Consider the following 12,698-nt stretch of genomic DNA (forward strand, 5'->3'; position numbering starts at 1 on the left):
ACAGCGAGAGTTCAGCTGGACAGACTCACCTTCACCAGCCCTCCGCCTCCTCCCTCCTTCCTCTGACCCCTCTCCCCGCCCGCCCCTCCTTTCTCCTCTGGAACCCTGGTTTGGAAAACAATCCAGCTGCCCCGCTGTTCAGCAGTTTCCACGGGGGTGGAAAGGCAAGGGGCTTCCCACACAGAATTTAATCTTAGGCTCTTATTTTTAAAGCTGGCAGTTGCCGCTGGTGGGTGTTGAAAGGAAGCTTACGGGCTCTTTCCCCACACTGAGCTCTTACTGGCAGAGGAAGACCAAAGGCAAAGACCTGCGGGGTTATAGCAGGTCGCGCTCCTGCGCGGTGGCAGGAGGGGGATGTCTGGAGTCTCCATTCCCCGCTGGAGCCACAGCTGATGTTAGGGTCAAGGTGCCTGGGACTGTGTGTCAGGGCGATCGAGACGGCTCTCTGGGCCCGTCTGCCTTAGATTTGGGGCTGCAGAAAGCACACACTCGACTCAAAAACATCATTGGCTCAAATCCCGCTTTCATCTTCCTATTTCTGTGACTGGCACATGCCCCATGTCTCTGCATTGGCTCCCTTGCTTGTAAAACAGGATGGATGATATCATGCGCCCGTGTGCCGCGGGCTCCTTGGGGACACGACCAGCAGCCCCGCCCAGTGTCGGTCCTGGAGCAGGAGCTCTCCGAGGCCTTCTTGTACTGGGATGTTATCATATCTATGATGAAAACCTGTGATGTGGAGATGGAGCCAGTGTCCTCCCTTTTACCATGTTCTGTTCCCAGGGCACAGAATCCCGGGGAGTTTCTGCAGAAGGGTGGGCTCTCCGTGTCCGAATAGCACCAGCTGGGGCGTCTGGTCCTGGCCGTGGTCAGCACCTGCCATGTCCTCGACCCGGTGTCCTTCCTATGCGTGCTGACCAGGGAAGGGCCGGGGGCCATGGCTAGACTCCTCAGAGCCCAGACTGGGAGACAGAAGGAGGCAGGAAACATGACCTGTTGATTAGCCACATGTGCCCCTTTTCATGTCTATTTAGAACCTGGACCATCATTTCCATAGAATACCTCTCCTTCAGCACCTGGGTCTTTCCACTGTGCCTTCTCTAGGCCTGAAAGCCGTTTTGAAAAGATGAGAGGCACAGAATTTCCAAAGTTTGTGAAAGACGCCTTTCTGAAGAGTGACTAGAAATCTTAGGAAACAGTATGGACTTATGGATCTTGCCTGACAAAAGGGCATATCCCTAAAGCTACTTTTTTTTTTTTTTTGGCATGAACCAAAATATCAGTGATTCTCACTTCTTTTGATGGATTTTTTTTCCCTCTATTACGGACCATTTACACTTGCAGCATGTGCTCCACGCATTAGATCGGTGTGCTAGAAATTCCACTAGATGGACCCAAATATCCACTCAAACGCAGTGTCTTCTCTACAGAGACCAGATGATGTTTGCTTGGAGAACCTGCAACTATAAAAAGCAAGCAAACGAAATAGTTGTGGTGGGTTCCAGAGTCTTTGATGTTCAAGGGAGAAAGGAGTTTCTCCCTTCTCACAGGCTGGGGAGCTGTGGTGGTAGTGGGGTGGCTTGCTTGAGTGTGCCCAGGTTCAGAGAGAGAGCCTGGGGCTCCCCTGGCTGTCTGGGTCTCCCCAGAACTGAGCACGTCCAGACCACGTGCATTTGAAGTGTGGAGGGTGAGGCTTGGATTTAGGTCCTGCTTCTGCCACGAAGCAAAGCTGCGTCACATGGTACCTGTTGGGTCACCATCATCACCATCATCAACACCTGAGGAAGGTCCATTTCTAGATCCATGTGCTATTTCTTATTTTTTAAAAATTTAAAATATTTCTTATTTAGTAATTTAAAATATGTTCTACTTAAAATATTTATTAAACCTTAATGAGCATCACAGCTGGTGCATAGAGTATAGTTTTATGCCTTTAACATCTCTTATTTGAGTTATATTTCTAAAAACTAACTACTTTTTGGGACCAGAGTAACATATGCCCATGATAAAGAAATAAACAGCTTTAAAAGGTATGTGTTACAAGTAAGAGTTCCTCCCACCTTCTGTCCCTAGATCTGTAGTGACTTCCCTGAAGACAAAGGCTGCTAACCGCTTCTCGAGGATCCTTACAGGACAGGTTCACAGACCCAAGCATTTGGGTCCTACAGACACTGTTGGGTGCCCCCTTTTTTCCACCACACAGTGTGTCTTGGAGATGGTTCCTTACGAGCACATGTGGATAAGCTGTGCTTTACGTAACTGGCTGCACTGTTTCCCAAAATTCAGATGTGCCCTCATCTGACCATGCTGGGCTTTGACCGCCCCTAACCTCTCCATCAGGGACTTCCCTGGGAAACCGTTCTTGGGTACTCAGTGGGGTCGGTTGGTCATCCAACCACCTGGAGTGTCGTGTGGCAGGTGGACCGAGGCTCGAATTCCGGCAGAGCAGGAAGCTCTGGTTCATTATTCAGCTCAACCAGCAACTTTGGGAGCTGTGTTAACTCTGGCACGCCCTCTGAACTTGTAGCTTCTTAATTTATAGATTAGAAAAAACATTTCTTTCCTTTCTTGGTCTTTAAAAACTAAAATATTCAAATGGGTAGTTTCCCCCCATTTTTACATTCTTATTATAAATACATGTGGGAACCTGGAACCCTGTAAAGAATAAAATAAAAACACCTTGTCCAACTTCTCAGATCCTCCTCGTAGCCTGAAGGACACTCACATTTCATGGTCTCTTCATACCTTCTGGGGTGAGTGTGTGTGTGTGTTTGTGTGTGTGTTTACAGCATTAACTGTATTTGACCATAACCCCCTGTAAATACAAATTCTGCATCAACAATTCTAAGCTGCTGCGTAGTTTATCACTGTCTGGCTGTGCCAGTTTATTTGACCATTTCTCAGTACCTGGACCTATAGGTTCTTTTCATATTTTGTTTCTGTAAATAATCCTATGAGAAATGTCTTTATCTAGGAGTCTGCTCCATTTCCAGGGTTGGATTTCACAAGAGGGACCGTGGTTACGGACCCTGTTTGTCTCTTTAGTCTGTGTGACCAACTCGCTCTGAGGAAGAGCACGACACTTTCAGTGACAGCCCCACTAGGTGTGTGTGTCTTAGTCGGCTGGATTCTGCTGCCGCCACAATTTTTTTCTTGGGGAGGGGACACAGTTCTGTTCGTAAGAGTGCCTATTTCCCCACACTCAGTATAAGAATGCATGTTAAGTATCTTTAAAAATTTAGACAGACACACTGCATGACCTTGTTTAAACACTCACCTCTCTTATTACAAGTAGTAATCTATGTTTGGAAAGACTTTTGGGATAAGACATTTAGGAAAACCAAGAGATGAAAACATCGTGGCAAGTATTTACTGCAGGAGGGCTATCACATAAATGCATTGTACTATAACTTGCACAGAACATTTTCCAGGGTTTATTTTGGGGAAGTATTTTCCGTAGAGAAGAAGGTGGTCTCTGTATGGGTTTGAAGCCCCTTGCCATAGAGCATTAGGAAAGAAAACCGAATTTTTGTACTTTGCACAAATGTATTAAAGTTTATATTTGCTCTGAAAGAAAAAGAGATGTATTCATCCAATTTTAAATTATTTGTATTACAGGAAAACAACCACAACAAAATAACAGTAACCATGAATAATGTAAAAAATGGAAAGCCAGAAGTGTAAAATTGAGCTCCTTAATGTTAAATGTAATTTATTACTTTAAGACTTACAGAAACAAGACTCATCGTTTACATTATTCTGAGTTACAAGAGTGTGAAACTGTTGCCAAGTGACTTGGTTCAGGTGGCAAAGCCTCATGAACAGGAGAACTACACTGAGTATTCTTCCCACCGCCAGCCCCTTGCCCCGACGCAGAAAACAAAATAAATCCACTGGGATCATGGGGAAGCTGCCTTAAGACTACATGAGTGAAATCAATTGTTTCTGTTATCTTTTCGGAGGATTGCACATTATTTCCTGTGGGACATTACTGTGGCTCCATGGGAAGGGAAAGGAACTGCATTTTTAAAGGCAGAATTCTCCCTTTGTTTGCCAAAAGGGCACCATTTTCTTCCATTTTACTCACCACAGTGGAGGTCTGTTATTTAAAGGGAGTCGTGTCCTGTTCACCTGGACATTGGATCGTCTGTGAAAAGATGTTTCCCTGCAGAGTCGCTGTGTCACCACGCTTTCAGCATTGAGCTTCTTGGTGACAGTCCTCGGCCGGTCACGGTCCTTGGCAGGTCAGGCTGGCCATCTGAGGGCTGCCTGGAGATCGCATGTTGCTTACGGTTCCCTAATTATGGGTCTCTTTTTGGATTTCCAGTGTTCCCCCTCAAGCGTAAGGCACTAATGAATGCTTTTTTAAAATTTTTATTCTTACAGTGTTTTCACAAATGGAAGACTATTTATCCCACCTGTAAAAGTCATCGTACCCAAATTCAGTCTGATGGAATGGAATAGTGTGCTGGCCATGATTGGGGAAAAAGTCTTCCCTCTAGGAGGCGTGCGAAAGTAAGGCTCTGTCCCCTGGGGGAGACCCGGTCACTGCATGGGAGTGTCCTCCCCGGACCGGCAAGGACCCCATGTGGCGTCGTTAACTCTGATTTTAACTATTTGAATCAGACAATATTTACTGTCTTTAAAAAAATTTATTTATTTTTTAAATTTCTTTTCAGTGTTCCAGAATTCATTGTTTATGCACCACACAATCCGTTCCCTCCACAATACCCACCACAGGCTCACCCAACCTGCCACCCCGTCCCCTCCAAAACCCTGTTAGTTCCTCAGAGTCCACAGTCTCTCATGGTTCACCTCCCCTTGCAATTTCCCCAACTCCCTCCTCCTCTCTAACACCCCTTGTCCTCCATGCTATTTGTTATGCTCCACAAATAAGTGAAACCATATGATAATTGACTCTCTCTGCTTGACTTATTTCACTCAGCATCATCTCTTCCAGTCCCACCCATGTTGCTACAAAAGTTGGGTATTCATCCTTTCTGATGGAGGCATCATACTCCATAGTGTGTATATGGACCACATCTTCCTTATCCATTCGTCCGTTGAAGGGCATCTTGGTTCTTTCCACAGTTTGGCGACCGTGGCCATTGCTGCTATAAACATTGGGGTACAGATGGCCCTTCTTTTCACTGCATCTGTATCTTTGGGGTAAATACCCAGGAGTGCAATTGTAGGGTCATAGGGAAGTTCTATTTTTAATTTCTTAAGGAATCTCTGCACTGTTTTCCAGAGTGGCCGCACCACGTGCATTCCCACCAACAGTGTAAGAGGGTTCCCCTTTCTCCACATCCTCTCCAACACTCCTCAGACTCAACACACACAAAACAGATAATTGGTACTTACTGTCTTTTTACCATACTTATTTTTATTTATTTATTTATTTTTAAAAAAGAATTTTATTTCTTTATTAGCGCTAGAGAGAGAGCACAAGCAGGGGGAGGGACAGAGAGGCAGAGGGAGAAACAGACTTCCCGCTGAGCAGAGAGCTCAGTGTGGGACGCCATCCCAGGACCCTGGGATCATGACCTGAGCTGAACGCAGACGCTCAACCAACTGAGCCACTCAGGCATCCCACCACACTTATTTTAACTAATTTATTTCATTTTCCATTCAGCATAGTTTATTGAACATCTGCCATGTGCTAGGTACGGTGAATGGGTGGATGAGGATACGGGGTTGGGGAGAGGTGGGGTGGACAGTGGTGGGGTGGACAGAGGGGGGACAGAGGTGAGGCGGCCATGGCTGGTTGTGGGAGTGAATCCAGGGACAGGCTGGTGGACTTAGACCAAGGGGTTGGTGCGGATCGATGGACCAGAAGGAGGGACAGTGGGAGCAGCAGCCTAGCAGGCTGCAGAGGGAAAGGTCGAGGCTTCAATGTTGGGAACACGGCCGGGGGGAAGGATGCGCAAAGTGCTACATGGGAGGGGCTGACAAAGTGTAGGGAAGGCACAAACCTTCTCAGTCAAAAAGTCTGAGACGTGATGCTGAGTGTCTGAAGTCTCGTCTGTATGGACCGTGATGGTCCCCATGACGGTAGGCGTTGGGGTGGAAGGGCCAAAACATTCACTCCTGTTTCACTGGTCAGTTGTCTCTCTTGGGGGGTCAGTTAAAACGTAAGCAATTGATCTACGATCGGCAGTTGTGACGCCAGTGATGAAGACCAGGCTTCTGTGTGAGCAGAGCATAACTCTTGGGCGTCGAGAGTCGCGGGGTCGTCGTTAACCTAGCGAGCGCAGGGAGTGCCGAGGGGATCCCACATGTGCCAGGGAAGTTCGATGTGACCTAAAAACCAGGACTGCGGGCACCCAGATGTTCCCAAAGGCAGGTTGATAAATGTCAGCGTGTTACTCCGAAGGAAAGAGCCAGTCCGCGGAGCCGGCGGACGTGTGTGCGCTCCTGGACGGAGCCGGAGGTGGTGGCAGAACTGATCGCACGTCACACGTGGAAAGCCAGAGGCGAAGCGAGCAAGGAAACAGGAGGTTCGGAGGGAAAACAGGACATTCGATTAATACGCTTCTGGTTTTTCTCTCCACCTCTGCCCAGTTCTTTATGGTTGGATGTAGAAAAGGTGCAGAGCTTGGGAATGAAAGAAATGCTTGGAAGTACCAATGGTCTCATCACGGCAGAGAACACTGAGCTTCCTGAGAACAGACATTCAGAGAAACACGAGGGCGACGCGTCTCATCCTTGCGGGGCTCCCGCCGCTGGAGGGAAGACCCGTAGCCCCTTTGGCATGTCCGGGACTTGTGCTGTCACGTCCGACTTGAGCTGCTCCAGGGTCCATTCCCCTCTGCTCTGCCACTGCCGAGAGCTCGGTTCCCTGCGTCCACCGCCCTCCGCCTGACCTGTCGCCTCGCACAGCCCCTTCCTCGTTTCTGCTGACGGTGCCGAGGATCCCCCGGGCCCCCGACAGGAACCCAGACTCCATGTCCCCCGCAACTGTCTCCCGCTTCGCAGACGCGGGACTGACTCCTTCCCCTCCCCGACGGGACCAGAGGCCTCGGTGCGTTCTCCTGGGCTCCCCCCTCAACGAGGCCCATCGCGCTGCCGTGATCCACGGTCTGAATTTCGGGTTATCCTGAGGAGGGTTTCTTTGCCTTTTTTTAAATGACAGCCCGGATTGTGGCAGCGTGCGTGGTCGCCCGTGGCACGTGACCCCGCGTCGGTGTCCTCCAGGGGCTTTTCCTGCCATTCGGCTCCTTCCTGTAGAAACGCTCTCGGGGTGAGTCGGGCCGGGGAGCCTGGTGACGGCGACGGCCATCCCGGGCCTTCCCGGGCCTTCCCGTTTCCGCGGGGGGTCGGCGGCTGCGAGTTCTTTCCTTCCAGGTTCGCAAACACCCGGTCCTCGTCTCGGGCCTTCCGTGCTGCTGTTGAAGACTCTGGTGCGGGTGCGGCTGTGGCCGCGTTGTCCCGGCTCGTCCGGGGAGGACCCTCCTGGGGGTGAGCGTGTCCACGCGCCCGCCCGTGAGATTTCCCGGGCTCCCTCCTTAGTGACGCTCAGTGACTCAGTTTGAGCCTGTGAAGTTCATCTTCCTCGTTCCTACACATTTCTCTCCCTTTCACTTTTGTTATGTTTTGAGATTCTCTCGGGCAGCGGCGGTCCCGCTCACCCTCATTTCGGGGCCTTTCTCCCGTGCGCGGTGTTTCTCCTGCCGACCGCCTCCGGGATTCGCCCTCGGTCCTGCCCTCCCGGCAGCGGCTGGAGCCGTGGCACGGCCTCCGCGGGGCGCCCAAACCAGTTGTCTCCGCGACTCAGTGTTCACATCCATATTTCTGTTTCTTCTTCACACTTTCTTGTTTCCTGTGTGTAACTTCTCCTCTTACCGCACTTACGGTGTTTTCATGTATGTATTAAATTCTTGGCCCACTTGCTCGGACGCGTCTGCTTCTGGGGGACGCACCGGCCTCACCCGGCCGCCCTGAGCAGGAGACGCCGTCCTCCAGCCCGCACGGCCCTGCTGCCCCTCCGCCCTGTCGGCCTCCGGCCACCCCTCGCCTGCGGCCGGCGTCTGTGGCTCCGGACTGCGTCCTGGGGACGCCTGCACCGGCCGTCTGGGTCCCCAGTGCAGGGAAGCACCAGCGGTCCCAGGAGGGCCCTGGCAGGAGAGGAACAGAGTTGCCGGCACTGTGCTCCTTGTCACGGCCCCTGCTGCCCAGGCGGCTGTCGGTGGCTTCTTGTGGTGGTCTCCTGTCGGGAAGGTCTTCCTGTCCCTCCGGGGCTGGTCTAAGGCAGCCGTCCTCACGCAGTTCCGGAGCCGCTGCCACAGGGACACCGGCGTTTTTAGAGAAGCGCGTCCAGCTCTGTCCTGGATCGGGCCGGGAGGCCGTGAGGGCGGGGCCGCCGTCTGCGTCTTAGCAGCCTTCCCGCGTTCTGATGCTGAGGCTGGAGAAGGACTGATGGGCAGAGGACGGTTCTGTGGCTTCAGCCTCTTCCGCGGGAACGTGTCCTCTGCCCGCTCCGGATCGCTGCCCAGACCCCCGATCCCCGCGTACACCCTCTCTGTCCGGCCCGAGCCTCCTGTCTCAGGCTGGGCCCCTTCCTCCATCAGCTGCATGGGCGTGATGCCCCCGCACTGGTCAGCGGCCGATGGCTGGCACCCAGCTCCTGCCCGCTCTTCCATGGCAACTTCCAATCACTGCGGCAACCCCAGGGATCCCTTCTTCTCCCTAGAACATTCCACGTCCCAGAATCCACTCTGCGTGTGCCTTTCACCTTCAGCGACAGTTGACCCCGTGTTCTGGCCTCTGGCCCCTCCTGCTACCCCGGACGGCTTTGCCCGTCTTCCCGAGAGGACCCCGCCCGCCCTCTGCAGCCCTCTCGTGCCCCCACCTCTGTGAGGCCTCCGTTGAGTCTGGTTTCCTCCTCTTGGAAGTCTGGGTCTTTGCCCTTCGCTGGTCCCATTTGTGTTGATAGGTTTGTGTACAAACCCGGGTGACCTCTCTACTCGCATTTATGTCCAAGACGGCACCACCTTGTCCAGCGCGTGAAGATGCTCAGCATTGAGTGAGTCGAATCATGTCCTACGTGAAAGAACGAGTGGACGGACACTTGCCAATCCACTTGCCAGCCGAGAGTAAAAGTAGGCAAATATGAGTCGTTTGGGGCTTATAAAAAGGCGTATTATTTGCTAATAAATACCGGTTTGTTTTCCAAGCATTATTAGAATAATACAAGCCAATTTGTATCAATTTTTGCTGTCGTTAAAATTAATTGAACACCAACCAAGAGCTTAAAATGTTCTCAAGGGCCTCTGAGTACTTGTACATAATTGAAAATATACTTTAATTAAAAATCTAAAAATGGGAAGCAAACCTAGCCTTGGAGGGGTAGCTCCCACGGGATTTAATGAGCCCGTTTGGATTACACTTGCTTACGTGTTCAGCGCTCGCCGGTAGCCCCCGTCCCGGTCGCATCGCCTGCGGAAGGGCCCCCAGCCCGCGGCCGCTGCTCTGACTCTCCCGCCATCTCTTCTCGCTCTGTTCACAGGTTATTTACCATGAACGGGCATCTCTTGGAGAACTCAAAGGACCTACAGGACAACCACTTCTACGTGGCCGCAGGACTGGAGACCTTCAAATATTTCCCTTACTGGAAGTCCTCCACGGTGCCCAGCGAGGTCCAACAGTGAGCCCGCTTCCTACCTTGCCCTCCTGAGTTGGGAGAGTTCGCCTTTTTCCCCGGGATTGCCCCCAAGTACATCCGCTCAGCTCTTGGCTGCTTTTCCGGAGTGAAGCGACATACTCTTGTTTCATACAGGACACAGTTTTGGATTTTCACAGGGAGGCGTGAGACTCCCTGTTGTGTGATGTTGTGAGAAGGACAGGGAGCCCTTGTGTTGCATGTACGGCTTCTTCTCGGGGGGGACACTGGGAGACTCGGACAGAACGAGCATCAGTGTGTAGATCACATGGGCCCCGGGACACGGTTGGGATGGCCCGGCCTCCGTCCACGACCTGGTTCTGTTTTCTTCCTTCGCCCGGGTTCCCTGCTCTGGAGTCTGGAGTGGCTGTGGGGCGGCAGGCTTTCCTGGTGGAAACCGTAGTGATTTTGACCGTGGATCCCGGCCCAGCTAAAGGTGCACCATGGTGTGTGTGTGTGTGTGGACTTTTGGGAACGTCTATGAGGGAGACATAGGCATTGGTGGGGTCTCCCATTCCATCACCGGAGAAAGCTAGAGTGTTGACTGTCACTCCTCGGGCTTTGCTCACTCCCTGGCTTGGCATCTGAGTTTGGCCAGAAAAGCTCTTGTGATGGTGCACAATGTTCTCCTGCCCGAGGGATGCCCGGGGCTTTGCTCTGAAGGACCCCGCAGCCTCGTGCGCGGACCTGCTTGCCCAGAACCTGCAGGTTTGCTCACGTGGACAGGCGTGGACTCTGTCCGTCTGCTGGTCTCGCAGTTCAAGAACCTGGAAGTCCCCTGACAGGGCGGCCTGACATACGTTCCCAGGGCACAGCTGCATCTGACGCTTCCTCAGGAGACTTTGGGGTCTATTAGTCTGGGGCCCTCCGTGGCGGAGCTCCTGACGCTCCACCGTGTGTCTCTACTGGGTCTCCCGGCTCCATGGGGAGTCAGGAAGGAGGTGACCTGCGAGGCCGGAGCTCAGAGGCGTACACTGATCCAAATCCTCAATTTGTTGCCCAGATTCAAGCCTGGATATTAGGGCTGTGTTTGAGTTCGTTGCTTCTGGATATTAGGGCTGTGTTTGAGTTCGTTGCTTCTGGGTCCTGTGGGATGACACGGTGGGGCACGGGATGACAGGGGAGCAGCCTCAGGTGTGCCTGCCAGTGGATGGTGAGCCCTGGGGGGACTGTGAGCCCCGGGGGGACTGTGCCCTGTCAGCCACGCCCTTTGTCCCCTGCGCTGGACGGCGGGACTCTGCCTCTCCCTGATTTGGTACCTGGGTGTCCCGTGCCTCGCTGCGCTTTACAAGTAGCCCTCCTCTCAGCAGGCTGGGGTCACGGTGTGTGACTCAGGTGCGTGGCCCCAGTTCCCACCCCGAGGGAGCTCCTGATGTCCGGGTCTGGCTGGGAGGAACGGTTTCCAGCTTCGAACAGGACTTTGCAGCCTGGACTGCTCAGCCCCTGGCTGTGTTCGCACGGCATGTGGGGCCGCAGTGGTCTGAGGACACCTGTCAGGGACCCTCCCCGTGGCTGCTTCTCCGTCACGTTGCTCATGGTCATCATCTCGAGCAGAGGACTGTAGGAGTTGGTCTTGTGCTGGAGGTGGCAGGCAGTTCACTCCTGCACACCCATGAGTTCCCCGGCCTAGAGCCGAGGGACCTGAGACGTGTTGTGCCTGTTTGCCCTCAGCCGATGTTAGGGTTTCTACCTTGAGGCAGAGAATGGCTTGTTTTGTCTGTCCGTAGGCGATGACCGCCTAGCATATGGATAGGTTGGGGGCCTGCCTCCGAGCCTGGCAAGCAGGGCTGTTCCCTGATTTTATCCATGTGTTAATTTGTTCCTGGTTGTCCTAACTGTACCGTGGGTAGAAGGACCTCAGGGGCTGCTGGACGGCGGTGCTGGTCCTCTCTGTGTCCGTGTCCGCTGCTCTCCACAAGAGCCCCCCGTCCATGTGTTTTGTTTTTCTCTGTCCCCTGTTCATGTGTGGACCCTGAACTGGGTCTGTTGGTTGCTTAAGTATCTTTCTCTGTGCAAAGAGGAGAGAGTCCCCCGAGTTGCTAAGAGACTGAAGTCCGTTCCCCACCCACAGCGTGGTCCCCAGAGGCGCCCTCCTGCCGGAGAGCGGGGTGCCTGTGTGTTCCTTCCTGTGTGTAGCACTGGCAGGGTTCAGCCCCTACAGAGGAATTGGCGGGATGTGCTCTCGGGGCTGCGTCAGAGGGAAGGGCGGCAGTTAGATGGGGGTGGGGGGGGTCTGCCACGTGGTGGAAGGAAGCTGGGCTGGGTTTTGGACGGGGCTGGGGTCTCTGCTCCTCCCCTGGTCAGTGGTGCCACATTCACTGAACCTCATGTCTCCGAGCCGTGCTTCCTCTCCAGCAGGGAGAACATGGCGTGTGTGTCACAGGTCCCCATTAGAGCTGCATGAAAAACCCGTGTTTGTGGGAGTGACCATCAACGGCCAAAACCCTCAAACATGTTAGGATTTTCCTCCAGGACTGTATAAAAGCTTTAGGGCAGAACGTGTCCGTAGACACGACACCCTCGGGCCAGAATGCCACCCACCCTGATAGAAATGGAAACCGTCGGATTTCCCAAGGTCTCCAGGAAGGATACTGAGCAAACCTCAGTGAGGGCCCCTTCTGCTCAGAGGCTGGGAGATGCTGTTGATGTGAGCCCGTGACGTGGGGGACCACCGTGCCTTCCACGGGGTCTTGCCCTCCCAAATGCCACGGCTAAGGCCTGCATTTTTAGGAAGATGTATTTTGGCTGACTTTTATGAAGTTCTAGCTGACTTATCTTTTGTCTTTCAGAAAGTATGCAGACATCGAGAAATGCTCACGAGGGAAGAGAAAAGTGAGTCCTTTTTGGGGCACCTGGGTGGCTCCGTTAGTTGAGTGTCTGACTCTTGATTTTGGCTGAGGTCATGATCTCAGGGTCGTGGGATCGAGCCCCGTGCCGGGCTCTGCACTGAGTGTGGAGTCTGCTTGGGATCCCCTCTCCCTCTCCCTCTGCCCCAACTGCTCACGCTCTCTCTTTCTAAGGAAAGTAAGTCCCTTTC

General features: G+C 53.0%; 1 protein-coding gene across 1 annotated transcript in view; it reads left to right on the forward strand.

Annotated features, from left to right (window-relative positions):
* DCDC2C (doublecortin domain containing 2C) overlaps positions 1-12,698 on the forward strand; it is a 152,664-nt gene that overhangs the window by 29,504 nt on the left and 110,462 nt on the right. The window contains exons 4-7 of the mRNA XM_059407515.1: positions 4,172-4,244; positions 4,387-4,515; positions 9,509-9,646; positions 12,451-12,493. Coding sequence (XP_059263498.1) covers positions 4,172-4,244; positions 4,387-4,515; positions 9,509-9,646; positions 12,451-12,493 — 383 coding nt within the window. The remainder of the gene's footprint in view (positions 1-4,171; positions 4,245-4,386; positions 4,516-9,508; positions 9,647-12,450; positions 12,494-12,698) is intronic.

The sequence above is a fragment of the Mustela nigripes genome, chromosome 7 (genome assembly GCF_022355385.1).
Source record: "Mustela nigripes isolate SB6536 chromosome 7, MUSNIG.SB6536, whole genome shotgun sequence".
NCBI lineage: Eukaryota > Metazoa > Chordata > Mammalia > Carnivora > Mustelidae > Mustela > Mustela nigripes.